The sequence below is a fragment of the Pseudonaja textilis genome, chromosome 4, assembly GCF_049901715.1.
Source record: "Pseudonaja textilis isolate UNSWEBS1 chromosome 4, rPseTex1.2, whole genome shotgun sequence".
Taxonomy (NCBI): domain Eukaryota; kingdom Metazoa; phylum Chordata; class Lepidosauria; order Squamata; family Elapidae; genus Pseudonaja; species Pseudonaja textilis.
In genome coordinates, this window is record NC_141993.1 from 41,544,908 (window position 1) to 41,571,635 (window position 26,728).

General features: G+C 38.8%; 1 protein-coding gene across 1 annotated transcript in view; it reads left to right on the top strand.

The window, feature by feature from the left end:
- Positions 1-26,728, top strand: part of AFAP1L2 (actin filament associated protein 1 like 2) — a 92,781-nt gene that overhangs the window by 31,145 nt on the left and 34,908 nt on the right. The window contains exons 2-4 of the mRNA XM_026704817.2: positions 19,279-19,407; positions 20,161-20,238; positions 21,604-21,692. Coding sequence (XP_026560602.1) covers positions 19,279-19,407; positions 20,161-20,238; positions 21,604-21,692 — 296 coding nt within the window. The remainder of the gene's footprint in view (positions 1-19,278; positions 19,408-20,160; positions 20,239-21,603; positions 21,693-26,728) is intronic.

Sequence of the window (26,728 nt, forward strand, 5' to 3'; positions counted from 1 at the left end):
AAGGCCTGCATCTTGGAATGGGACTTTATTGTTTGTAGAATTGGTTACTGGTGACTCAACCTTTCCTTTTTGCACTTCCCAAAGAGAAACTGGGGAGCAGAATAATACCAACCAGCCACATGTATCTCAACCTGTTATCCCACGGCTGACATCTTAGCTTTCAATGGAAATAATAGGGTGAGTCAATCCAGAGAGAAACTTTCCGGCTTTCACTATTCATTCAAGAGGAAAGTTGGAACGCCTTCAAAAACGCGCATGGAGGGAAGGGGAAACTGCACATAAGAATGTAGGAAGCTAGAACAGTAGCTGTAGTGTCCCTTCCTATTGCTCAAGAGAAGCATTGATAAAACAGAAGCATTTATTAAATGCTAAGCAATTCAGGGGAAAAAGAAAAGAAGTATCCTTCTAAATCCATACTTCAAAAACCTGCCTGAGTTGGCCTGCTTTCCCACCTTGATCAGCAAGAATATGAAGAGAAGCAGGATCAAATAATAAAGTTCCTTTTAACATCCCTTTGTTTAACAATCCTTTTTTTTAATGTTTTGTTTTCTTCTTCAGGGATCAAACCTCCTGAGAGTTGGCAAGAAAGAGAAAGGGGAACAGATTAAAATAATTTGCTTGATGTAGTACATAGAGTAAGATGCCAATTTGTGCTGCATGAAGAGAGAATTCTTAAGATGAAGAAGAAACCGTGATACTAAATTTTAACTTTATATTCAGGCTTAAATCTCATGTATTTACCATTATTACAGACTTTCTGTACAGGGAAGAGAGGAGGGAGATAGGGAAAGACTAAAAGAGAGATTGATCACAGCTCTGAATATGAATGTTGACAGAGCTGGGACCAGCAAAGTCAGGATGGCAGCCACAATCACCTGACCAAAGCACAACTTTTTGTGCGTATCTCGTGAGTGAAAGGTGTGGGTTTGATCATATGGTTTTGTCCTCCATCTTGACTTTGTTACTCCAGTCCTGTGAACACCATTGACTGCACATTTCACACAACTTTGCTTTCTTTTTCCAAAAAAGCATGCTTTCAATCTTTAATGGTTACAAAAAATTATTCCCACCCATGATTTTTTTATTATCTTTTGGAAATCTCAGGGCACTTCTTGATGTCTACCAGTGGTGGTATGCTACCAATTTGGCCCGGTTCACGCAAACTGGTAGTAAAAATCACTACCTGATGGGCCAACCTTAGTTTTAAAAAAGCCTCTGATCAACTGACAGGAAGGAAAAAAGCCTCCGACAATCAGCTGAGAGAATAAAAGACCAAAAAGCTCATGGGAGGCTGGGAGGGTCATTCCTAGCTTTTCGTTTCTTCATCCTCTAAGCTGATTGGCTGGTTAGGTATGTGCGCATTAGGAGCACGCACGCGCATGCATGCAAGCACAGTCATTCAACAAACCAGTAGCGACTAAGGTAGGATCCCACTACTGATGTCTACATTTATCTATATATATTAATCCTTTTTGGATAGATGTAGAATCCTGTTCTTTGTTTCTCCATGTAGCAAACTGAGACTGAATAATTTACACAATGCATGCTGATATACCCCAAAATTGTTTACAATATAAAACTTTTCTAGACCTCCAGATACAGTAGCAAAAACATTTGTCAAGGGTCCAACCATTACAGCATCCTCTTTTCTTTTCTTTTCTTTTACCCCTACATCATCCATATTGTAATTAATCATTTTAAAATGTCACGAACCAGTTTGATCTAGTGGTTAAGGCACCAGGCTAGAAAAAGCAGGAGACAGTCAGTTCAAGTCCTGCCAAAGCCATGAAAGCCAGCTGGGTGATCTTGGGCCAGTCACTCTGTCTCAGCTCAATCCTTGTCATAGGATGGTTGTTGTGGGAAAAATAGGAAGAGGAAGGTGTGTTGGATATGTTCATTGTCTTGACTTATTTGTAAAAACATAAAGGTGTGATACAAATATATGAATAAATAAAATACATACCTGGTTGGATTTGATGGTGGTTGGTGTACAAAAATATCCACAAGGCCCTATCATTACACTAGAGAATCATCCACGCTTGATTACCATAATCACTCTCCCATTTTAAAAGCTTGGACTCCTTCCCATGGGAACACCTAGTGTGCATACCATTTTTTAGTGTTTTCTTTTCCCAACAAGCTGCCCTTTCCCTTAGTTGCTTAAAGCTTTGTGATTGGAAAACAGCTAGCAAATGTCACGAGCTATGTCTGTGTTCAGCTTTTTTCTCATAGTATTTTTAGTGGAGAAATGGACTTCCTGACCCAGTTGTTTGTAGTTCTGCGTGTGAGAGCTCGGCATTGTTAAGCCACAGTATGCAAGGGAATACGATCCCATGCATGTTCCAGCTGTGATTATCTGATCTATTCCTATTCTGGGAATAGCTGGGTGTTTCCATGTCCCTTGAGCTTGCTATGTTTTGATTTCTCGCCTTTGTCTAATGTGCTTAGATTATGGAAAGAACTTGGATGCTTGTCAAATCCTTATTATTGTTGTTTTGATTTAAATGATTCAACCTAAAATGAATGGGTTCCTGCCTTCCCACCCATAAGTACAATTTGTTAGATATTTGTGTGCTTCCATGTTTGCCTCCTCCACAAATCATTTCCATATAAATGCTGGCTTCATTTAATTGCTTAATAGCAGCACATCTTCAAGACTGTTTAAAAATTTGCAGGGCTGGATATCACTCCAGCACTAATGTAAAGAAATATGTTTTAAAGACAAGTACAGTTGTGTCTCCTGCTAGAGGCAGACAATTCTGACAATCCCTTCTCATAGAAAAGAAAGAATCTAGAATAGATCTTATAAACCAGCGGTCCCCAACCTTTCTGGCTCCGTGGACAGGTAGCAGCAACTGGTGTGTGTGTGTGAGGGGGTGGTTTTGCACATGTTACTGTTACTAACACAAATGGTGGTTTCTGTGCTTGACCCCTGCTTGTATGACCCAACGAGTGTTGTTAAACAGCAACCACCAAGAACTACTATGATGAAGGAACTACTGTGATGAAGGGTGTTTTCGGAAGTATCTAGCAGGATAAAAGAGCACCATTGGGCTATATGTCTATCTACAGTTTGCAGCATTCATCTTTAGCTTGAATTCATATTTTATTTTATTTATTTTTATCCTGATTACATTATTTTTAGAAATAACTCAAGGAGGCAAACATATCTAATACTCCTTTCTTCTCCAATTTTCTCCACAACAACTGAGTTGGCCTCAAAGAGAGTGACTGGCCCAAGATCATCCAGATGGCTTTTCATGTCTAAGTGGGACTAGAACTCATAATCTCCCATGTTCTAGCCTGGTGCCTTAACCACATCAACTTAACAACTGCAGTGATTCATTTAAAATTGCAGCAAGAAAGGTCATAAAGTGGGGCAAAAGACACTTAACAAATGTCACATTAGCAACAGAAATTTCCAACTCCATTAAGGCCGTAACTTAAGGACTAAGTGTATTCTACTTCATGAAAATAAAGGCAAGAAATCTACTTTTAACTAGGTGACCATTTTCCTAATTACATCAATACATCTCATAACAATCATTCTGTTAAGACAAAGGAATTATTAATCATCATTCTTTGTGATGACATAATTCTTATATTCACATTAGTCTGATCCTTCAGACTGGATTATCATACTATGATATTTTATGTCTGCATGTTGAACAAACATCCTAAGTACTTTTATCCAGTCCAATACAAACCCAAACAAATATAAAATTATATGATAAACTAGGCCTGAAATAATTCATAGTACAAAGATGGTATTGACGTCTAGAAGCCATAGATAGTTGCTACTAAGAACTTGGTAACCTTTAAAATGATTGCATTTGGTCTTGTTGGAAAGAGTCTCTAACCACTTGGCCAAAGAGCCAATTAAGATTTTGACATCATATGAATAAGTGCCAGACATAGTGGTTATACATGGACAATCCAATAGCACTTGGATTGCTGAGTCAACCTATCTATGTCTGAATGCACAAATAAATTTACATAGGTCAGCTATAAGACTGAGCACTGAGAATCGTTCCAGTTACAGAGTGTAAAATTCAGAGGTTAGTGTTATTCCTTCACTGTAGTTAATCAGTATATCCTCGGTCGAGTTTGTATCATAGATTTTTGAATAGTAATTTTATAAATGGGATATTGCATATATACATGTGGTAAAATCATCATATATGAATATAACAGTATTTTGAAACAATACTAACATATCCTGTTACTGGCATGTTGCCAGAGTGACTAATTGAGATTCCTTGAGTATTTCATAATCTATGGTATTGAGTACTTGTAAGTGGCTAACATACATATGTCACAGATAGCCTGATTATTGAGCAATGATTATATGGTACTATTAACATTTTACCTGCAGGTAAAAGCACATGCTTGCTTTTCGATATCCATAGCTGGAAAAATTGAGTAAGAAGTTATAAAAGAAAAGGGATTATTTCAATACTTTCTCCACTTCAAATTAGTCTGTATCTATTACTTCAATGAGTAATAATCAAATTAATCAAATTTATGACTGCTACTAGCTCTACATATATCTTTCCTGAAAAAAGGGAAGCTTTTAAGATCATAATAAGGAGCTCTAGATGATTGATCCTTTGAGGAGTGAACTCTAGAGTCTTACAAAACAGCAAGCTATCTTTAAACCTGTATACAAAAATTTGAAACGGTACCTTATGATCCTCTACAGTATATCCGTCATCCAGTTCAGTATTTTACATACTAAATCTCACTGGTTCTATGCTGAAGAAACCATGTGTTACTTAAATTCTTCAGAAAGGATCATTTCCTTCACCTAAAATCTCCCAAAGGATTCTTTTTCTAAGAGCAAATGGACTTGTTTTTCCTTAAAAACATTTTGCTTCTCATCCACGAAGGTTCTTCACCTCTGACTGGAAGGTGGGGAATGTAAGGATTTATATTTCTTGCAGACAGCTGGTCATTTACATTGTTTTAGAGAGTCATTGAGCCAACTTGGAAGTTTTTCTGTGTCCTCAGGTGACTTAGTAGTGCAAATGGGTGTGGAGTTCTTGGAACTGTTGAAAGGACTGTGTTGTAGACTGGGGATAGATAATGCCATATCCTTCTGTCTCTATTGAGAAAGTGTTGTTCACTTTTGACATAAAACAATTCAGAATCTCCATAGAAATTTATTTCACATATATTGTACAAACAATTTATGCACATATACACACAGAGCATCTTTAAAATACAACCAGAATATCCTGGTATATAGAGAATGATTACTGAAATAAAACATGTCTGTTGTTGACAATTTAATCACTCTTCCCAAATTCATTATTCACCAGGACATCTGAAATCCCAACCAATGGTCACATTGTCTGACAATATGGAGAATTGTAGTCATAAGACATCTGGAGAACACCAGGTTGAGAAAGGTTATTATATGTACCTGGCACAGGAAGTTGTAATGTAAAACCAAATCTATTGTAGAAAGTTAGCACCCACCCTCAACTAGAAAAACGAAATATTACAGGAAATATTAGAAAGGCAGAACATTATACTTAGTAATATGGGGTGTAGGCTTATCTTTTCAGAAGTTCAACCAGTATACAAGGAACAAAAAGGGAAAGAGCAGCGTGTAGCAGAGTTTAATGTGTGGCTAAAGGAGTGGTGTAAAAGCGAAGGCTTTGGTTTAATTAGTCATGATGTCTGTAGCTGGTCCAATGAAAAACTGTACAAAAGAGATGGCTTGAATCCATGAAAGAAAGGGACTGAGTTACTTTGCATTAAATTCACAGATTTCCTGGATAAACATTTAAACTGAACAGCAGGGGCAACAAATTATTGGATTCAGAACATTTCTGTCCCCAGCAACCTAAAACTAATAAGGATACCAGTGCATGCAAAATAGATGTTTGTGCAGGTAAGATTATCACCAACCTTGATGCCAACCAAAACCAAGCATTTAATAGTGAGTGCCATACCATGTGCATTAATCAAACAGGTGGCAAGAAAGTAGGGGCAGGCAGTCACAACACAGGTTATGTAGACAGTAAACACAGTGTCAGACATAAAGATCTCAAGTGCCTATATACAAATGCACAAAGCCTGGGGAACAAATAGGGTGAACTCGAACTATGAATACATGAAGGTAAATATGATATAGTTGGAATAACAGAAACTTGGTGGGATGAACTCCATGACTGGAATGTACTGGTAGAAGGATACAAACTATTCAAAAAAAACCAGACCCCATAAAAGAGGAGGTGGAGTTGCACTGTATGTAAAGGACCACTATATTGCTACAGAAATGCATGAAACCAAAGATGAAAACCTCCTAGAATGCATATGGGTCAATATAAAAGAAAAAAAGAATGACATGGCCATAGGCGTATATTATAGGCCACCCAATCAAGCAGAAAAAATAGATGTCCTTTTTGCCAGTCAACTAACAAATATATGCAGGAAACACACAACAATAGTAATGGGAGACTTCAATTATCCTGATATCAATTGGAAAACTAATTCTGCACGAAGTGGGAAATCAAATAAGTTCCTAACTAACCTAGCTGATAACTTTGTTGTCCAAAAGGTAGAGGGTGAAACTAGAGGGACAGCCATACCGGATTTAATTCTTACAGAGAAGAAGTGATAGAGGGAGTTGAAACTGCAGGAACCTTGGGTGAGAGTGACCATGTCATACTAGAATTCAACATAACACAAACAAAGCAACAGAACATAATGACACCAAAGTCTTGGATTTTAAAAGAGCTGATTTCAATAAACTCAGGGAGAACTTGGGAAAGAAAAACTTAGGATGAAAATTCTAAAGGGGAAAACAACTCAAAAATCTTGGGAAACTCTAAAAAGTAATGATCATAGAAGCCCAGATCAGCACAATAACAGTGAGAAAGAAAAATAAGAAATCTAAGAAGAAACCAGCATGGCTGCACAAAGATCTCTCTGGCAAATTGGACTGCCAGATTGGACTGCCATTTGTCAGAAATGGTATAGGGTCTCCAACTTGGGTGGGGCGTTGGATTAGATGACCTACAAGGTCCCTTCCAACTCTGATTATCTGTTATCTGTTATCCCTCCTTGGATAAGAAAAAGAGAAACATGCTCTTGGAAAGTGGCCCCCACCTTTGTTTATAGCCCCAGAAAGACAGCCATCCTATCTACAAGACAAAAGATGTTTAACTCCAGGGTGATAAGATTATAAGTCATAATAGGAATTGCCCAAAGCCACTTCATTACATCACCCAGCAAGATTCAACCAAGCCTAGGACTCAAGACAATCTACAAAGTTATCCCTGCATGGCCCCATGGGAGCCTGACAACCAATCAGAATACATTTCTTGCCACAGGTACAGGAAGCCCAACAGAGAGTATAAATTTCTCTCCCTTTATCATCCATGTGCTCATTTTTGGCCCAGAACAGAGGTGGTATTCAGAAGGTTCTGACCAGTTCTGGAGAACCAGTAGCAGAAATTTTGAGTAGTTCAAAGATCCGGCAAATGCCACCTCTGACTGGAGATTTTATAGTATCCTTCCCCTGCCACGCCCACCAAGCCAAGCCTACCGAAACGATTGTAAAAATTTTGAATCCCACCATTGGCTCAGGACTTCAAACCCCATGTGGTCCCACTATCTACCATTAAATCATCTTTCCAAGCAGTCTCCATGTTCCCAGTACTCTTCCCACTTGGAACTGAACCCAGATATACATTTCTTCCAACAGTATAAAGGTTAAACTTTCCATGTACTATAGTCATGAAAGTCATTAAAGGTTTATATAAAAAATTTAAAGCAATTTGTTTTTTTATAAACATTTCTTGTGCACTGAGACCAATTAGACCAGCTAAGAACACAAGACTGTAAAAATTTCAAATTCTTGGTCTATTTTCATTTTTTTTTCTCATGATCCTAAGGAAACTATTAAAATAAACACAAGCTGCTGAAAACCTAGTCTAATAGAATAGTGATATAATCCTGCTTCCAGGTTTTAATTTTATTGAGTTTCAAGAGCTTTGAAGACAGATGAAAAAAATTTGAGTTCACTAATAAATAATGATTATTTAAGGGTGTTTCCTGTTTTGTAAAATAATAATCACATCCTAGTTTGAATTAACTAAGGGGGCAAAAGGATTTAGATCGGTTTATTATTAAGAAACTAAGCAGAATTGATCTCAAGTTATTTATGTTCCCTGCCTTGCAGTTGAGACTTAATATATAAATATAACTCCTTGGAGTTATCAATTTTAGGTTTCTTTCAGTAGCAGAGTGTTTTATACCCATTTAGATGGAAATAATGTTTGGCTAATAAGACATTCACAAGTTCATATGTTTAATTGTTGTTTTTTGTAAAATATATAGAAATTGATCACAGTCAAACTGTTAAACTGCTAAAGTTTTACAGGCACATTTCAGTGAGTGTTTCTAACAAACATATTGTCTGAGGTTTACTACTGCAGTACACTGCACAATTGGAATAACATTAGGGTTTCTGTACCTATGTTTAGTCAAATCTTTTCAAATTCAGGGTGGAAAATATTTACTGTCAAACAATTTTTGCAAAGGAAGTTCTGTCATAGTATACATTTTATGAGAATGCTCATAAAAGTCTCTCCAAATTTAAAATACGCCCCAGTGGTCTAAAAAGTTAGGAGATATTTGCTGCTTATCTATTAAATTGATGAATTATTATCTTCCCTGCATGAGCATATCCAAATCCTGGCATTCACTAAATTTATGAATGTGTGTATCCATTTTCTGTCCTGCACAGAAACATATTAAAAAGATGCTCACAGTTTTCTCCCTATTCCTTAGTCCATCGTATTTGTTTATTATAAAAACAATACATTGAGTTAAGCAATTGAATGGACATTTACTTGCAGAAAATATAAATACCAACTTTTTAGAATAAAGCTGGGTAAAGGAAGTACAATTAGACTGTGAACACATGGATTTCAAACTTGTATGCCATAGCCAGAAATTTATAAATGAACTCTGAACAGGGTTAGAGGTATATGAGTCAAAGATCAGCTGAGTGAATGGACTTTGAGGAGCACAGCACCAATAGGCAGGGATTTGTGGAACTGTGAAGAAATTTAAATAATAAAGAAAAATGCTCCTTAATATCAACATAAAATGACTCTTCAGGAATGAAGAAACATATTTTGGACATTTGAAAGATGGTATGAAGTGGAATTTTAGCATAGGAAAATAAAGACAAAGAACCCATATAGGTCAATATAATTCAATACTGCATGTTAGAGTCACTATATCTGCATCTATTCTATTCTATTTTATTCTGTTTACACTTTTAAATCAAGAGGAAAAAAATATGAATGCATTTGTTAATGCTACTCCTTTGTTAAAAACCATATTCAATTCTAAAGATTTAGGTAAGTTTTTCAGCAGCATTGTGATGTGAAGGAATGAGTGGGACTAACCTTATGCATTCTGCTCCTAAGTTTAAATGACCATTTCATAAAAGTATGGACTTCTGCATCTATTTTCCATTTTCAGTTATGCCATTTTTAATAATGATTTTTTTTCTGATAATGTATAAACCATTTAAATTCTCCTTTCTTTAATACTTATACTCCAAGTTGTCTCTGTAAGATATTAAATCACTGTAAGATATTAAATAGTGGTTTCACTTGTTTAAAGTAAGAATTACCAACCCATGACCTGCTAGGTCATCATTTCAGAGATACTTCTTATTAAACAAAGAGAAAGAATGACCGTGGGCAGGCAAAAAAAATCAATGGAAACAGAAGCAGTCTCCACCTTTTTGTTGGCTTCCCCATTCAGTTTCTTTGTGGGAAATTGGCAGTGAGCATTGGAAATTTTCCTTCCTTCCTTCCTCTTCCCCTCTCCTTCCTTCCTTCCTTCCACCCTACCTGCCTCCCTTCCTTTTTTTCTTTCTTCCCCCCTCCTCAGCAGGCGGATATGTGGCTGCTGCTGGAAGGGAATGAAGGATTGCACAAATGGCCTGAAAGTTGTCAGGGAAAATTGAAAATAAAGATCACATGACAAGAGCAGCACAGCTGCGGCACTGAAGTATCAACAGCATGGCTGCACTGAAGCTACCACAACTTTCCCCAAATTGTATCCTCAGGAGTAATAGGTCCCAGCATTTTATAAGTTGGCCAATTTGAGGTAATGTGGTTGAATTTTTTCCCCCCTATGATACAGTTAAATCCAATTAAATGTTACAGACACAAGAGTTTTAGTAATATATAGATATGTCTGAGGAGGTGAATTTCAGATTTCCATACCAATGACCTTCAATGAAGTTCAGTTGTTAAGCAGAAAATTATGCCATCCAAAACAATTACGAATTTAGAACCTAAGACGCATATAAAAAAGTTGACTGTCAAAACATCTTAAATTACACCAGATGACATAAGTAACAATCAAGTGGTAATGCTGAGAAAAGAGAAAAATCACTAAATTACAGTTGACTTTCAATTATATCTTGTTGGTGCAGAAAGAGATTAAAGAGCAAAACATTAACATCAAATGTTCTAAGAAGACAAAAGATACAGGAAGACCACAAATTCCTTCATCAGCAGGTTTTGTCACTGATTTTATGCTGAAACGTTAAATGAAAATGCCAAACTAGCTCTTCAAACCTGGGTAGGATTAGAGATGTTTTCAGAATGTTTTATGAGTTTGCAGAAGTTTAATCCAATTTATAATTCTTTCTATAGATAATAGACTCCTGTTAAAAGACAGTCTGGTCTAGATCAAATAACAAAATCTTTTTTATCTGATAAATTGCTTTTTTAAATCTGAGATTTCTGAGTAATTATGGACCCACCTTTGGTGTTATTTCTTTTTTAATAAGGGAACTAGCATTTTGGTAAATGCAAATCTCTGAAAAATCTTGAACTTTCCCCTTTAAATATTATTTTCCTGCACCTTCCACCCAAGACAAATTGCTATATGAATAATGTTCTACCTGTGGTTAAGACTAATGTGACAAGCAATGCTTAATAAACTCAAGGAAATTACTGAAGATTTAACTCTTGGATCACATCAGCATGAATGGGATATTTTATATCCTCCATCACACCTTGATGCCTATATATTTACTATAATGACATGTGATCATAAACAGGGAATAGAAGAATGAGCAGGGGTGGATAGGAAGTCAAGAAAAAAGAGATGAGAAGAGTGCATCATGATATCACGAAGCAAATGTTAAACTTACCTCAGATATTGCACACAGATGCAAAGGTCAGGCATTTACACAATGACATTACTATTCACGTCATCATTTTGGCATCATCATTGCAGTTTACTAAGAAGGGGGTGTTTCCTTATTGGATAAAGAAGAATTGAGAGAGAGAGGATGAATTATCTATGGAGTTTCTGCTAGGAAAACCAGTCTAAAGATGGTAAACAACAGGTTTACTTTTCAAAAATGATTCAAAAGAAATGCTTCAGGCCTTACTTATAAAAGTAGCCTGTAGCTGCTTTAGGAATTAAATTTATGTTAGTAGCTCGATATTTCTCCAGGTTTGCATGGAAATCTTACCGAAGCTTAGCTGCTTCTTTGTTGATATTTTTCCATGATTCATCTCCACCTCTGAATGGACTTTACGTGAATAAAGAGTTGTTTGTGTGGGCTTCAAAGCACACGTTTATTCTTGAAGTGCCAAATTTATATGCAAGAGTTATTATAAGCAAACTAAGTGTTGATCTTCAACAAAAAGGCAGTTTGTAAATAACACTTACATTGATTCTTGTGCATTAGTATCTTAGAATTGTTAAAATTTCAGACTAAGAATTAACAACTGCTATGTTGGTCCATTTGTCCAGTAGGAATGAGTAAGCCATGGAAATGCCTTTCATTGTTTACTACTATCATGTGGATTCTGAAAAAAAACCATCAAAATCCTAGTTTTCTCTTTCCTATCAAGTTGGAGTGGAAAGCCATGATTTGTTTTTGTTCCCAGTTTCTATCTTGTTTAGCAGAAACATCAAGAGTCTGATTTGAATGTTAAGCTAAATAAACCATTGGTGGAATGTGCACCTCATGTTTAGCTACTCACACTGGCATGATGAGTCAACCTTTACCTCTGTTGTGCAGATATAACCACTGTGTATAGGAAGCCCTAAGGTTTTAATTACTGGAGATTCTTTGAAGTGGTGATGCTGGGTAATCAACTGGATTTTTCTGCCCATAAATCACATGCTTTGCCATTGAGCTATAGAAAAGATAACCTTAAGGACTGAACTTTCATTCTTAAAACTTCTATCCGGAGAAATGAAAAAGGTAGCATGTGCTGGCCAATGCCATAAATATTACTCTTCTACCCCATTTCCCCCAAAATATGACCTACCCTGAAAGTAGGTCCTAGCTTGATTTTTACATGTGAGTTGAATATAAGCCCCCAAATAAACCCTCATTACGATCCTTCCCACTCCAGAGTACATGGATAAAAATTAAGCTAGGGTGAGGATGGGGGGGAGCTGCCCTACTACTTACCTTTGGACAGTTGTAGCCAGGCCTCACACACCCCGATACCTGCCTTGCTGGCCCATTTCTTCTGCAGCCAGCAAGGCTTTCCTAAAGGCCTCTGTAGCTGATAATAGAGTCCCAGATTGATCTGGAACTCTGTTATCGGCTGCAGAGGCCTTTAGAAAAGCCTTGCCAGCTGTAGAAGAAGAAGTTCCTGAACAACTCTGATAGTGAAAAGGAGGCTGGGGGAAACGCATGCAAGTGAGGTTAGTCAGTGGATGACATCCCCCGAAAATAAGACCTGGTGCCTTTTTTGGTGGCAAAAAATATAAGACGGTTCTTATTGTCGGGGAAACACTGTATAACATTTGAACCATGCAAAAGTGCTGTTCAGTTACAATATTGAATAGAAATCAAATGGTTTGTTGTTCGACTCAGTGTTTCAAGTCATAATTATTTATCCTGTATAGTAGAAGAGGAGTGATTGTGATTACTAAAATTCCAAATGTTTTTGTGATGTAGCTCATTTTACGCATTTTATAGATTCTGGCTCTTCCTACTTTTTTCACTCCTCATACTCCTACACATGCAAGGCCTGTCTGTATTTCTCCCTTTCCTGGCTTGTTATCCAGTTACTTTGCCAGATTATGAAAGAATCTCTAAGTTAGAATCACAGACAGAAACCACTGTTAAAGGAAAAAGAATTGTCTAGTTCATTTGAAAACTGAAAAGTTGAAAGGCTTTCAACTGAAAAGTAGAAAGGTTCCTTCGATATATAACTAATGGAATGATCATATTTCTGTGTTAGGTAGGCAAAAAAATCTCAGACTTAACCCATGCCATCTCAGGAAATGGTATGAATAACTCCTTATCTGAAGAGCATGCCAAAGATAATAGGGAATTAGGGAAATTAGTGCTCCTAGAATCACAGTTTATTAAAATTTGAAGTAGAATATTTTCTACCTGAAGCATTCACTTTCTCTGTAGTCAGAGTATAGTGAAAATGATGAAATCCGCAACCATGCAGGCAGAAGGTCTTTGTGAGGTAACCAGTATCTTTTATTTTTGAAGATTGGGAGGTCCTTTTGTCATAAAAGCTTCTAAAGCAGGGGTGGGGAACAATGTCCCTTTATGACTTGTGGACTTCAACTCCCAGAATTCCTGAGCCAGACATGTTGGTTCAGAAATTCTGGGAGCTGAAGTCCACAAGTTATAAAGGGGCCATCGTTCTCCACTCCTGTTCTAAAGCAATAAGGCATATGCAGCCTTATTAAGAAAAGGAGGAAGTGTGATTACCATTGTGAATTCCAAATCCTCAGGCTGAAGGCTGAAGCTCCCTGTTCAATGATAAAATTCAGAACAGTGTTTTAAACCAAGGTTCATCGTGGCAAGGCCGAAAGTACCTTTGTTTATGTCAGGATCTTAGTTCTGAAAACTGTAATAAAGTACCAAGATGCGTGTAATTGTAGGGAAGGAAAGAAACATCGCTTTCTTGATTAAGGCTTCTGAATGTCTTTCAAGAACCTTCTCGGCTTGTCTTTGCCCACTCCCACTGCCTTCTTCCAGTGAAGAGAAGAGAAGCTAGTCTGTTATTTCTTCTGCAAACTGGAAAGTCTTGTGTGTGCCTCTTCCGTAAAGTTCAGAGTTCCTGGTTCACCAATGATAGTTCATTCAATAAAATGTTGTCCAGATTTCCAGAATGGCCCATATTGTGCTGATCTGGTTTCACAGTTGAGCTTTCAGCCTACAAATAACAAGGGGTCAGTCTCTGGATTGCTCTGACTTGTAGCTTATAGAAATATATGGATAGTCTTTTCAACATAGTTTTCTAAATTTGCGCATTAAAATATAACCTAAATATAATTCTGGTTTACTGGCATTGCAGTGATTATGTTTGTACAATGACTCCACATTTGTGTTTTATTTGTTAGTAACAAATAGCACATTGAGAAATATGTGGGGGGTGTTTTTGGTAAGATTGTTGTAATTAACATTTTCTCAAATACTAGCCCCACAATATTTTCTACAAATTTCTGACTAAGTTAAAATGCTGCTGGGAGGAAACTAATCGGGGAGGAAAAAAATACTTCGATATGATTTTGTGCAAATGTTCTATGAACAATTGGTATTTTCTTCCAATTTCTTTCAACTGGGTTTTAGTTAGTTTGTTGGGATTTTGCTTTTTGTAATTTCTAAAGTCAGAAATGTAGCTTAGAAGCCAGCTATGTGTTTTGAGGAGCTTTAGAATTGGCCTACTCTTATAAACATGGCAAATTCAAAGACTAGTTGGGTCAATTGGCCACCATAACTGGTTATACTACATTGGTAATTTCAATGTTGCAGAGGAGTAACAACCTTGTTTAGTGACTGTTTGCAGTTACAAAGGTAATGAAAATGTAGCTTTATGACAAGTTCTCACACTTATGACCGTTGCAGCTCTGTAAAGCAAAGGAAATCTAAAATAAGATCATAAGCACAATTGCAGTTTTACTTAGTGGCCACTTCACTTAAGGCCAAGTTATCAGGTGCAATTGTGGTTGCTATAAGAGGACTATCTATGTGTCAATTGCATACACTTTGATGTATTTATCCAAAGTGTGTGTGGGAGAGCATGGAGACAGGGAGGAAATATCATCTGTAGCATAGAATATTTTATTTATTTGTCTAGTACAGGGTTGTCAAATTAAGGGCTTGCAAGCTAGATCCAGGCCATGGGATGCTTAAATCTGACCTGCAGGGTCAACCTGGAAATAGCAAAGGACTGTCCCGTGATTCTCTGTTAGCAAAAATGGGCCATGTCCCCCCCCCCCCTGCACTCTGTTTTGGTTGGCAGGGTGCTGTAGGAAGCCATCAAGGCTGAAAAAGAGGTGCAGGGCGGCCGTATGTGTTTTGGGCAGTAGGGTGCTGCAGGAGGTGTCCGTCCCACTGCTACCTGACCAGCCCGCAGAGAACTACAATGTTGATCCGGCTCTCAAAGAAATCCACACTCCTGGTCTAGTAAAATTAAGGATGTTGTTTATTAAAAGGTATATTATACAATGCATGTAATTTGTTGAGCAGGAATTGGGTGTATTCTACCAGTTCGGACCAGTTTGGACAAACCGTTTGTTACGATTCTATGCAGTTCAGAGAACTGGCAAATCGTGCCGCTGGCTGGCCCCTCCCCTCCCTGCCCGCTCCTCCACTCCCAGTCACTCCTTATCTCACCCATGTGCCATCGCTGCCTGCAGCCTGTCTTCGGCTGGCCGCCAGCCAGCCATTGCTGCCTGTCTTCCGCCATGGCCCTGCCTGATCTGATCTCCTTGGGTGAGTGAAGCTCTGCAAGCCCTGGCTGCCTACCAGCTGCTGCGAGAAAGAATTGAGAAATCAAATGAGATTTTTTTTTTCCTGGATCAGTTTAGCCTTTTCCAGAGCCTTTCCCTCAAAATGTGACAGTGATCAACATTCCTTCTTATATTATTTATGCTGAATTTAGAGTAATAACCTGAATAGTCCAGCAAAAACAAGTATTTCTTGTCTTCCGTTATAATTACTCATTGCTTTAGTCTATTTTTCTTTGAAGTCTCAGGCAAGTGAGTAGCACCTAAAGGTTCCCTTGTCAAATATCTTGTAAGTGATTGACAAATCAAATCAAATCAATCAATCAATAAAATATATGTGAAATTTGTTCTTTGGGGAAAATCAGTTTCCATTCAAAGTGATCCAGCTGTTTTTATCTGCCACTGTCAGCACATCTGTTTCTTTTTGCTGTTAGGGAGAACAGCATTCTTCTTCTCTGTTGTTGCAGTTTACTTTCTCTTTCCCTAGAGCAGCTGACCCTTGTGAACCTTGAAATGTACTTTGGAGAATAGTCTGGGAAATCCATTGTAAATCAACCACATTTGCTATTCTGCCACCTGAATGCTTGTTTCACTGAAATGATCAGCTGGCCTGGCACTTTTCTGCAACAAAGAATAAAGCGCAGCTAGAAGGAAACTGCCTCTTGCCAAGACATTCTCTTCAGAAAAGAAATTGTGCCAGCTTGGAAGGTTTTAGGTCATGCTTGTTTTGTACTGTTTTGTATTGTTTTGTCCAATGAATCTAGAATATAGCAACTTGGAGTACTCTCTGTACAGTTGTTTTAAAGAAGATATAGGTGGAGGAAAAGGAGTATGTGGAAAAATATATGCATTCAATGGTGTGGATAGTTAGGTTTGGGGAAATAGAATTGTCTCTTTTACTGCTTTTCAAAGTTCTATTTATTTTAGTTAATAATTTATATTCTTAGTGTCATAGTGTTTAATCATTCAGTCTACTGTTTATGTTAAATAAAAAGGATTATTACTAGGGAAACATAGAATCATTTGCTTGCTCCATCATGAAATTTGCTTATAACTTTACATAAATCGTTGCCTTTCGTATAATTACAAGGCTATTTTAGAAAAAAGACAATAACAATAGGCAGGAATTACAGAATAACAGAGTTGGAAGGTCTTCTAGTCCAACCGCTACTCAAGCAGGAAATCCTATACCACTTCAGACAAATGGTTGTCCAATCTCTTCTTAAAAACCTCCAGTGTTGGAGCATTCACAACTTCTGGAGGCAAGCTGCTTCGCTGATTAATTGTAATAACTGGGAGGAAATTTCTCCTTAGTCCTAGGTTGCTTCTCTCCTTGATTAGTTTCCATCCATTGTTTCTCATCCTGCTTTTGGGTCCTTTGGAGAATAGATTGAGCCTGTCTTCTCTGTGGTGGCCCGCTTAGATATTGGAACATTATCATGTCATCCCTAGTCCTTTTCGTTAAAGTGGACATATCAATTCCAGCAACCATTCTTTATAGGTTTTAGCCTCCAGTCCCCTAATCACCTTTGTTGCTCTTCCCTGCACTCTTTTTAGAGTGTCAGCAGCTTTTTTATATCATGGCAATCAAAACTGGATATAATATTCTAAGTGTGGTGTTACCAAGGCATTACAAAGTGCTATTAATACTTCAATACATAATAGTGTTTGACTGGCAAGAATAGACAAACTCTGTAACTTGGAGTCCTCCAGAAATTTGTATCATCAACAGTTGGCATAGCCAGTGTTGACTGCAGATAATGAAATTTTGTAGTTTCAGATTGGGACCCAGGCTGATTAGGGTGAAAGGATCGACATTTTGCTAAATCCTAATTTTGGGGGGGGGCATGGGTTTATCTTTATTTGCTTTGTTTGTTTTATTTATTGTTATATTTATTTGCTTTATTCTGCACACATATATATTTATCATTCTATTTATCCTGATTTGTTTTTCCCTCATCTATGCCTACATCTTCAAACCTTATATTATGAGAGTTCCCATTCTGGTGCCTTCCAAATATGCTGAATTTCAGCTCCCAAGAGAATATTGCCTATAAATTGTGCAATTCAATTTTTATACCAGCGTTATTTTACACGCTGCCCTATTGTTCTCAGTGAGCTGTACAGTGCTCACAGCTTTAGGCAATCCAGCTTACCACAGAAGCAAAGCCCACTGAGTATAATGCAACACATCCATTAGAAGAGAAAACTTTGTTAAGATGAAGTAGACATCCTTATGAATGGTGGATCACGCTATACCAGGCTGGCCACAAAGTGATGGTCCTAGTATAAACTGTCCCATACTAGTGGAAAGGAGCAGTTTCTGGTCAGCTGCCAATAAGGTTTTGAGACTGGATGCACCATATGAAAAACACTCTTCCTTGAATTGAGCAGAGGGAAAACTTTTTTTCTAGTCTTTTCTGAGCCCAGCATAAGCTGTCCCAAGTAAAAAGATTTATGTGTACAATTTGCTTCAAAGTTGATTGGGAACAAGAAATATACAGGTAGTCCTCAACTTACAATTGGTGGCTTAGAACCATTTGAAGTTTCAGTTGACCTACCTGGGGATGCTTACGATTCAGATTTGAAGTTCTGATGATCAGAGATTCTCCCCATGATCATATGTTGAATGCATGGCAATGCAACCATATTCATGACCATTTGCAGAATGCCACGTTTTACTATAATTTTACCATAAACTGGCATTTACTTCTGGTTTTCGGCAAAACCATACCCATAGCATACCATTGGTTTGCTTAGCAACCTTCACTTAGTGGCCTTCATTTAATGACTGTCCCAAAGAGGTCATAAAATTAATTTGGTCACATGATCAAACCCATTTTACAATCATTATTAGTTATAACCATGATTGGCAGACTCTACTCTGGTTGTACCCCAAGAACTTGTAACCTGTAATTTATATATTTTTTATATTTTTTCCATTACCAGGAGGAGGAGCAACAGAGTTGCATCTCCTACCTCTTTCATATTTGCTTTTTCCAATGCTGGTAAGAATCCTTTAAGGCTAATCCAAAACTAAGAAAAAAGACTTGATACGCAGACATATAAAATGAGGGATTGTAATCCTCACTATACAAAGAGAAAGAATAAGGATAAGTAAACATTATGATTAATAGACTTGGAGGATAATGGTTACAAATATGGCATTTATAAGATTTGATATTATTAACTAATTATATATAAAACTGACTGTTTAATTAAATAACAGAAAATGTTTAGCAAGAATGAGTGAGATCATGGTGAATAGACGGAGAATAATGGTTACGACTATTGTGTGTATAAGGTTTATTATCTGTATTTAAAAGAGATTGTAGCCAGACATTACGCTGCCATTGTGGATATGGAAATTTTATATTTAACAATATAAATTGCATACTAATAAAAAAATAATAATAAAGAATTGTTTTTAAAAACCTTGGATTACATAAAAGCATTTAGCATTGGGCACAATAAATAAGCTAATTTATTTCATATCTCTTTTAGCTCTGGAACAACTGCTGACAGAACTGGAAGATTTTCTGAAGATACTAGATAAAGAGAACCTCAGCAGCACAGCCATAGTCAAAAAAGGCTTTCTGGCTGACCTCCTTCGACTGTGCACCAAGTCAAGTGGTAAGCAAAATCACGTGAACAATTATTGACTTTGGAAGGTTTACCTTTCTTGCGGATACCCCAATCTATCTATTTCTCATTTTTGTTTGAATCCTATTCCCAAATGAGATGTAAAAGGGAAACAAGTATCCTTTATCATCATGAAAAAAATGTATTGGTCTATATGTGTCTGGAATCTGTTTAATTAGGTGCAAACCTTGTTATCAAAATTTGTCTACAAAGACTACACTATTTACAGATGGTGGGGGATTAAAAATGGATAAAAAGATAATGAAATTTTTGTTCAGTTGTGTTTCTCCTAATTTGCTTTATAAATTAAAGACATTCAAGATGACAGCAAAGTCCATAAAATTTATTTCCTTCCTTTTATTGTAAACATCATAAATTATTTTTATTCACCAAAGTTTGCTAATAAGATTAATTTGCAAGGAATTAATCAACTTATCATTTGCCCTTTACAAGGTTCTCGTTTCTCTGTTTTGCTCAAGATAAATTATTCAGGAACAAAGCCCAGTAAAGTGCTTCTGAAGAGAACACAGCATCTAAGGGAAGGGAAGAGCAAAGTTTTTCTATAACTTGTTTAAAATATCTGCCCTAGAGTAAAGCACATAAATTAGCTTATCACAACTGCAAGTGCAAAAACCATGCTGGATAATGACAATGGCTATGATGGTCCCACACATCATTGGGGATACTGATGTACATGTACATACAAAATGCAAAGCAGTACTTTATAGTATTTTTACACTGCAGGTGGTGATGAAGAGTACATTTATATGAACAGAGTGACCATAAGTAAACTACATGGGGAACCAGACAAAGCCAACAAAGGTAGGTATCAAATGCTACTATCATTCAAATGTATCTATAGGGCACCAAGCTTGAAAATAAACTATTCTAGAAATACAAGTATTACCACTCATGTTGGGAGATGGTGGAGATATACTGTGTTGAAGTCATCAGATTTGTGCTCTTTGATATATTTTCTATCTTATTTGGCTTAATACATTGGGCTAATGGATAGTATGAATTGTTGAAAACATATTATGCTCCTCTACCCGGCGTCTCTGAATAGCACTTTTCAATTGTACATACCAAAGCACAGGGAAATGCCACATCTGTAGTATGTTTTATTCTGTGGCATTAGGATAGATAATAACTGCTTGTGGCCTCTAGGTGAAGGGATATTTTGCCTTGAGAAGCTTTTTGTATACACAGATTCTCTTTTTGTGAATATTAAAAAGCTCCATACCGTACATAGATATTAAATAGCATGAGTACTAAAAGCTCCCTATGTAGGATGATTCCTTAAATTAGTACCTATATCCATCTCTAACAAAGAGTTGGTTTGATAAGCTCTTACTACTTAATCTGTTTTGGTTTCTACAGCTGCCTTGCTTGGGTTGAGCCTATAACTGATTCTATTTTGGGATTTATAGATGGAAAAATGTATCCCCTGGTATTTGTCTCTAAGTTGTATAGAAACAGAAAATCTGAGAAGACGTGGGAAGAACAGCAGATGTATGATTTGTTTGGCTAATAACATTATTATACTATGCAGTTTGTTTTGCTGCTTCCCTTCTTATGCCAGAAAACTATTAAAAGTTTCAGATGCAGAGCTGTTATTGTGGCTCCTCAGGCTCAGTCCCAAAAGAACTGTGGTTCTAGCTTTATTTTTAAATTGTACAAGAATGTAACAAAGTTCATGCCAGATTCTTTCCAGTGTCTTGGTAACCACTGCTTACCATTTGGGTAGCTATCAGACCATCCAACTTTAGAATACTCTTGTTTTCAGTGAAAGTTTTGCTTAGTATATTTATAGGGATGCCTGAAGTGATTTCAAATATAACCTCTTTGTACATAAAGATACTTGCCAAGTATCAAAATCATGTTCCTCTCTCTTATGTCACCATACCTGAAAATGACAGATCATGGACTTTGTAGTTTTAATGTTAACTGAAGAATTACTACACCAGGAATTCTGCAACCACCAAAAGTGTATGTCTTGAGCTATATTATTTTTTCACCATATTTTGGGAGTGAAATCAATTGCCATTTTGGTGGTCTAGACTAAGTAGGCTAATTAATCATATTTTTCTTTCAAAACAAAAGTGGAATATCTGAGATTATAGCGGAATATAATTTTTTGTAATTACCATTTATTTGTTGTGATTTCTCTTTGCATTATGATATTAGGTTACCAAGATTCCTTGACTAATGGAGAAATGGAGCAGTATTTGTATCCTCCACAGAAAAGTTTGCCAGATCTTCCACCTTCAAAAATAGTAAGTCCTTGATATATTATATAAAAATATCGTACGGATACATTCTGTGTTATAATTTGAAGATCTTCTAACCTGCAAGATATATAAATCCATAGAAGTTTGTAAAGTACCCACAAATAATACAAGAAAAAAATAATACAAGAAAAAAGAGAAAACTATGTGGGGATATTATTTATTTTTGCTTGAACTGAATTTTCATCTTTATTCTAAATCAGGGGTCTTCCAACTTGACAGCTTTAAGACTTGTGGACTTCAACTCCCAGAATTCCTCTTCCAGTCATATTAACTCAGGAATCTTGGGAGTTGAAGTTCACAAGTCTTAAACTTGCCAAGTTTGAAGACCCTTGTTCTAAATGTTAAGCAACTAGCTAAAAAACTTATTTTCATCAATTTCACAGGTAGCCCTACCTGAATATTTCCTAGAAATTCTTTTTGCTGTTGTTGCCCTGCCGTCTTGGTAATTGTCTGCTGACTCTATATAGCAGCTATTTTTTGTTGACTTAATGATTATACAGATTATTACAGCAACTCTAAATCCTATTGTGTTATCATTTGTTTAATCTTGGCTTCATTTGGAAAGATTTGTCTTTTAAGACACTGCTCAGCAAATCAGTTCCCTCTTGTTTTGAGTCCTGTGAAATGAGGTTGCATTCTAGAATAACAGAGTTGGAAGGGACCTTGGAAGTCTTCTAGTCCAACCTCTTGCTTAGGCAGAGGCCTCTTGCTTAGGCCATTTCAGACAAATGGTTGTCCAATCTCTTCTTAAAAACTTATTGAGGTCATGGACAGAAGCTCAGGAATCTCATGCGTGATGTACTTTGTGCATTAAAAAAGAGAAAATGTGCAAGAAAATATACATACAGCATGGACCTAGTGTGGGAGGAAGTTAAAACCTGTGGGTGGTCTGCTGAGGAAATAGCTGCAGTAAACTGCAGTCAAAGGGTGATGAGACAGATTATTTCTGTGAAATCCTGCTGCAAGGATTTGGAGTGAGTGATCTCATCAAGGTAGCTGGGGGAAAGGAAGCCTGAAAAAAACAGAGACTTTAAGATGTACAACTTAATTGTCCAAGAAGTGTTTTAGTCAATTCAGCTAGATAGTAATAACTGACTGTTTTTTGGCAGGTTGGATAGAATGAGAAGCTGTTTGTAGAGACAGCAACTCCCAAATATGCAATCCATTCTTTTATTTCTATTTTTTATTTTATTTGGTTTGCCAGTTGCTTACAAGTTAATAGGTATAAGTAAAAACATAGTTATGAATACATGGATAAATATGAGAAAAATAAAAAAAGAAAAGAAACAATAGGACAGGGATGGTAGGCACGTTGGTGCGCTTATACACGCCCCCTACAGACCTCTTAGGAAAGGGGTGAGGTCAATAGTAGACAGTCTAAGGTTAAAGTTTTTGGGCTTTGAGGACCACAGAGTCAGATAGAGTATTCCTGACATTGACCACTCTGTTGCTGAAGACATATTTCCTGCAATCAAGTTTGGTGTGGTTTACCTTGAGTTTGTATCTTTTGTGTGCTCTTGTATTGTTATGGTTGAAGCTGAAGTATTCATTGACAGGTAAGTCATTGAAATGTATGATTTTATATACCATACTTAGATCAGACTGAAGAATGCATAATTCAAGGTTTTCTAGGTCTAGAATTTCAAGTCTGGTGGCATAAGGTATTCTGCAACAAGTAGAGGAGTGGAGAACTCTTCTTGTTATAGATCGGAAAAAGGGGAGGCCACGCCAGAGCATTCCAATAACACACTTTATTCAGGGGAATAAAGGGGGCTGTCGCGTCTGCGTCTAACCAGGCAGACTACCAGCGAACAGCGGCTGGCTCGACCTCGCAGCCGGCTTTTATAACCGGCTGTCGAAGGGATCCAGCCAATGGGGGCTGCTAACACCCCCGCGGAAGTAACGGACCTGATGGGGAACTTGTGTCAGTCCCGGGGACACAACACTCCTTCCCCCCAGATACGAACACGAATAGTCTTTTAAGTAAACGGGTGGCCTGTGTGAGCACCCTGACCGGCGCAGTTCTGGTGAGTCACACACTGGCACAGAGTTTGGTGAGCCCGGAACAGGGCTTGCTGGAGCACAGGATCGATCCGGAACTCGGCCTGGAGTCTGGGAATGACCACAGTCTTCGGGTTGGATTGTTGAACTGTCATTGTCACGCAACCCGGTAGTGTCATTGGACGGTAAGGCTGGCGACTCTGGCGGACGGTCCCGGTCTACCGTCCGTTCCCTCGGTTCGGCCGGTGGGGGCTGGTCACTCTGGCGGTCCCAACTCGGATTCGGGATGGGCGACTGGAGTGTCCCTGGAGTCCCCCGGTCGGAGTTGGCAAATTCGCTCTGGCGACTTCTTATCTGGTCCAGATGTCTCCGCCAGACGCGCCCGTCCTCCAGCTGGATGCGGTATGATCTCGGACCGGTGATGGCCACGATCCTTCCGGGTACCCACAATGGGTCGCCTGCGTAGTTCCGGACAAACACTCGGTCCTGTAATACAAAACTCCTGACCCTACTGTTAGACCCAATCGGTGTGTCAGGGCAATAGTGGGGATGCAGTCTATCTAACACCGTCCTTAGACGTCTGCCCATCAGTAGTTCGGCTGGAGACTTATTTGTGACAGTGCATGGGGTCGAGTGTTGGCTTAAAAGAAAACGAGAGAGTCTGGAGTGCCAGTCGTCTTGAGTGAATCTTGCCAACGCTTCTTTTGCTGTCCTAACGGCTCTCTCCGCCAACCCATTGCTGGCAGGGTGAAAGGGAGCCGTCAGGATATGTCGGATGCCCAGGTTGGTGACATACCGACTGAATTCTGTGGACGTAAATTGGGGCCCATTGTCTGAGACTATGGTGTCAGGCAGTCTGTGTGTAACAAATAGGCGGGTCAGAGCCTGGGCAATTGCTCGGGTGGTGGTTGCTAGCAGGAGGGCCACATCGATCCATTTTGAGAATGAATCAACTACCACCAGGAAAGTCTTGCCGTGGAATGGCCCGGCCAAGTCAATGTGCAAACGTGACCACGGTGCGTTGGCACTTTCCCACTTGGTTGGGGTGGTGATTGGCGGTGCTGGCCTGGATTCCTGACAGGGACGGCAGGAGCTTGCCCATTTTGCTATTTCGTCGTCCATGCCCGGCCACCAGACGTAACTCCAAGCCAACGCTTTCATCCGGACGATGCCGGGATGTCCCTCGTGCAACGCCTTCAGGACGGGTGTGCGCAGTGGTTCTGGAATGACAACTCTGGTCCCCCGTAATAGGCAGCCCTGCAAACTAGAAAGTTCTTGCTGGCGGGTTTTAAACGGTGAGAAATCAGTTGAGTGATCATTGCCTGGCCACCCCCTCCGTACCCAGTCCAGAACCTGGGCGATGCATTTGTCTTTTTTGGAGTGGAGGGCGATGTCGCCAGCAGTGACTGGAATGTTGAACTCACTGGCATTGAAAACGGCATGTACCGGGGCCGGGTCCTCCACAGGTGCTGGCAACGGGCAGCGGCTGAGAGCGTCGGCGTGGCTAAGGTGTTTTCCTGGACGATGAACTAGTTTGTATGAGTAAGCCGCCAGGAATAAGGTCCACCTAGTCATCCTAGGTGACAAGACTTGCGGTGTCTGCTTTTCACCTGAGAGAAGCCCCAACAGTGGTTTGTGGTCTGTGACAAGTTCGAAATTGTGACCAAAAAGGAATTCATGGAATTTTTTGACCGCAGCTACGGCGGCTAGGGCCTCTTTGTCAATTTGGCTGTAGTTACGCTCAATTGGTGAAAATGTTCTCGAAAAGAATGCGATTGGAGCTTCAGAGCCGTTGGGCAGTCTGTGACTCAAAACAGCCCCAATCCCGAAAGGTGAGGCGTCTGCTGCTAAGACTAGAGGCAGGTGTTGGTCAAATTGTATGAGGACAGCGTCCGAGGTGAGCAGCGATTTAACTGCCTTAAAGGCGTAATCCTCTTTGGGTCCCCAATACCATGGAGTGTTTTTGTCTAGAAGTCTATGCAGTGGTTCTGCTACTGACGCTTTGTGGGGTAAGAACGATGCATAGAAATTTAGCAAACCCAGGAAAGCCTGTAACTCTGACTTGGATGAAGGAGTGGGTGCCTCGTGGATGGCTTTGACTTTAGATTCCACCGGGTGGATGCCTGAGGCATCTATTTTATACCCAAGAAAGTCCACCTGCTTAGTGGCGATGGCACACTTCTCCCTTTTTAGTTTGAGGCCATGCTGCCTGAACCTATCCAATACCACTCTGACTCTGAGGAGAAGTTGAGGTCTGTCCCTGGCTGACACCAATATGTCATCAAAATACGGAACCATGCCAGGGAGGCCTTGCAGTATCCGTTCCATTAATGACTGAAATATACCTGGGGCGACGCTAACGCCAAATTGGAGACGTTTGCATCGGAATGCCCCTCTGTGGGTGACAATTGTTTGTAATTCGGCCGTTTGGTTGTCTACAGGAAACTGTTGATAAGCCTGTGACATATCCAATTTGGCGAATATGGTTCCTGGTTCAAATGTGTGTAGTAAGTGTTGGATTACCGGAACTGGATATGCGCTAGTCTGCAGATAGCGGTTAATTGTGGTCTTGTAGTCAGAACACATTCTTATACTGCCATCTTTTTTTAGGGGTGTGACAATTGGGGTCTCCCACTTAGCAATATCCGTGGGCTCGATCACCCCTTGTTTGAGTAATTTGTCCAGTTCCGCGTCCAGTTTAGAGCGCAGAGCAAATGGTACTCTGCGTGGCTTTAAACAGACGGGAACTGCTTGGGGGTCCACTGAAAAGGAGATGGGTGTGCCCTTGTAACAACCCAATTCATCGCTGAACACATCAGCATAGTCTGAAAAGAGCGAGTCGATATCGGAAGGTGAGACAGCATGAACTCCCGTTAAGCTAAGGCCGAGATAGGGGAACCAATCCAACCCCAAAAGGCTAGGGAGGGCACCATCTACCACCACTAAAGGCAGATGGCCTTTAAAGGATTTGAATTTAACGAGGAACTTGCCTGTTCCGAGTACTGGGATGTTCTTCCCCT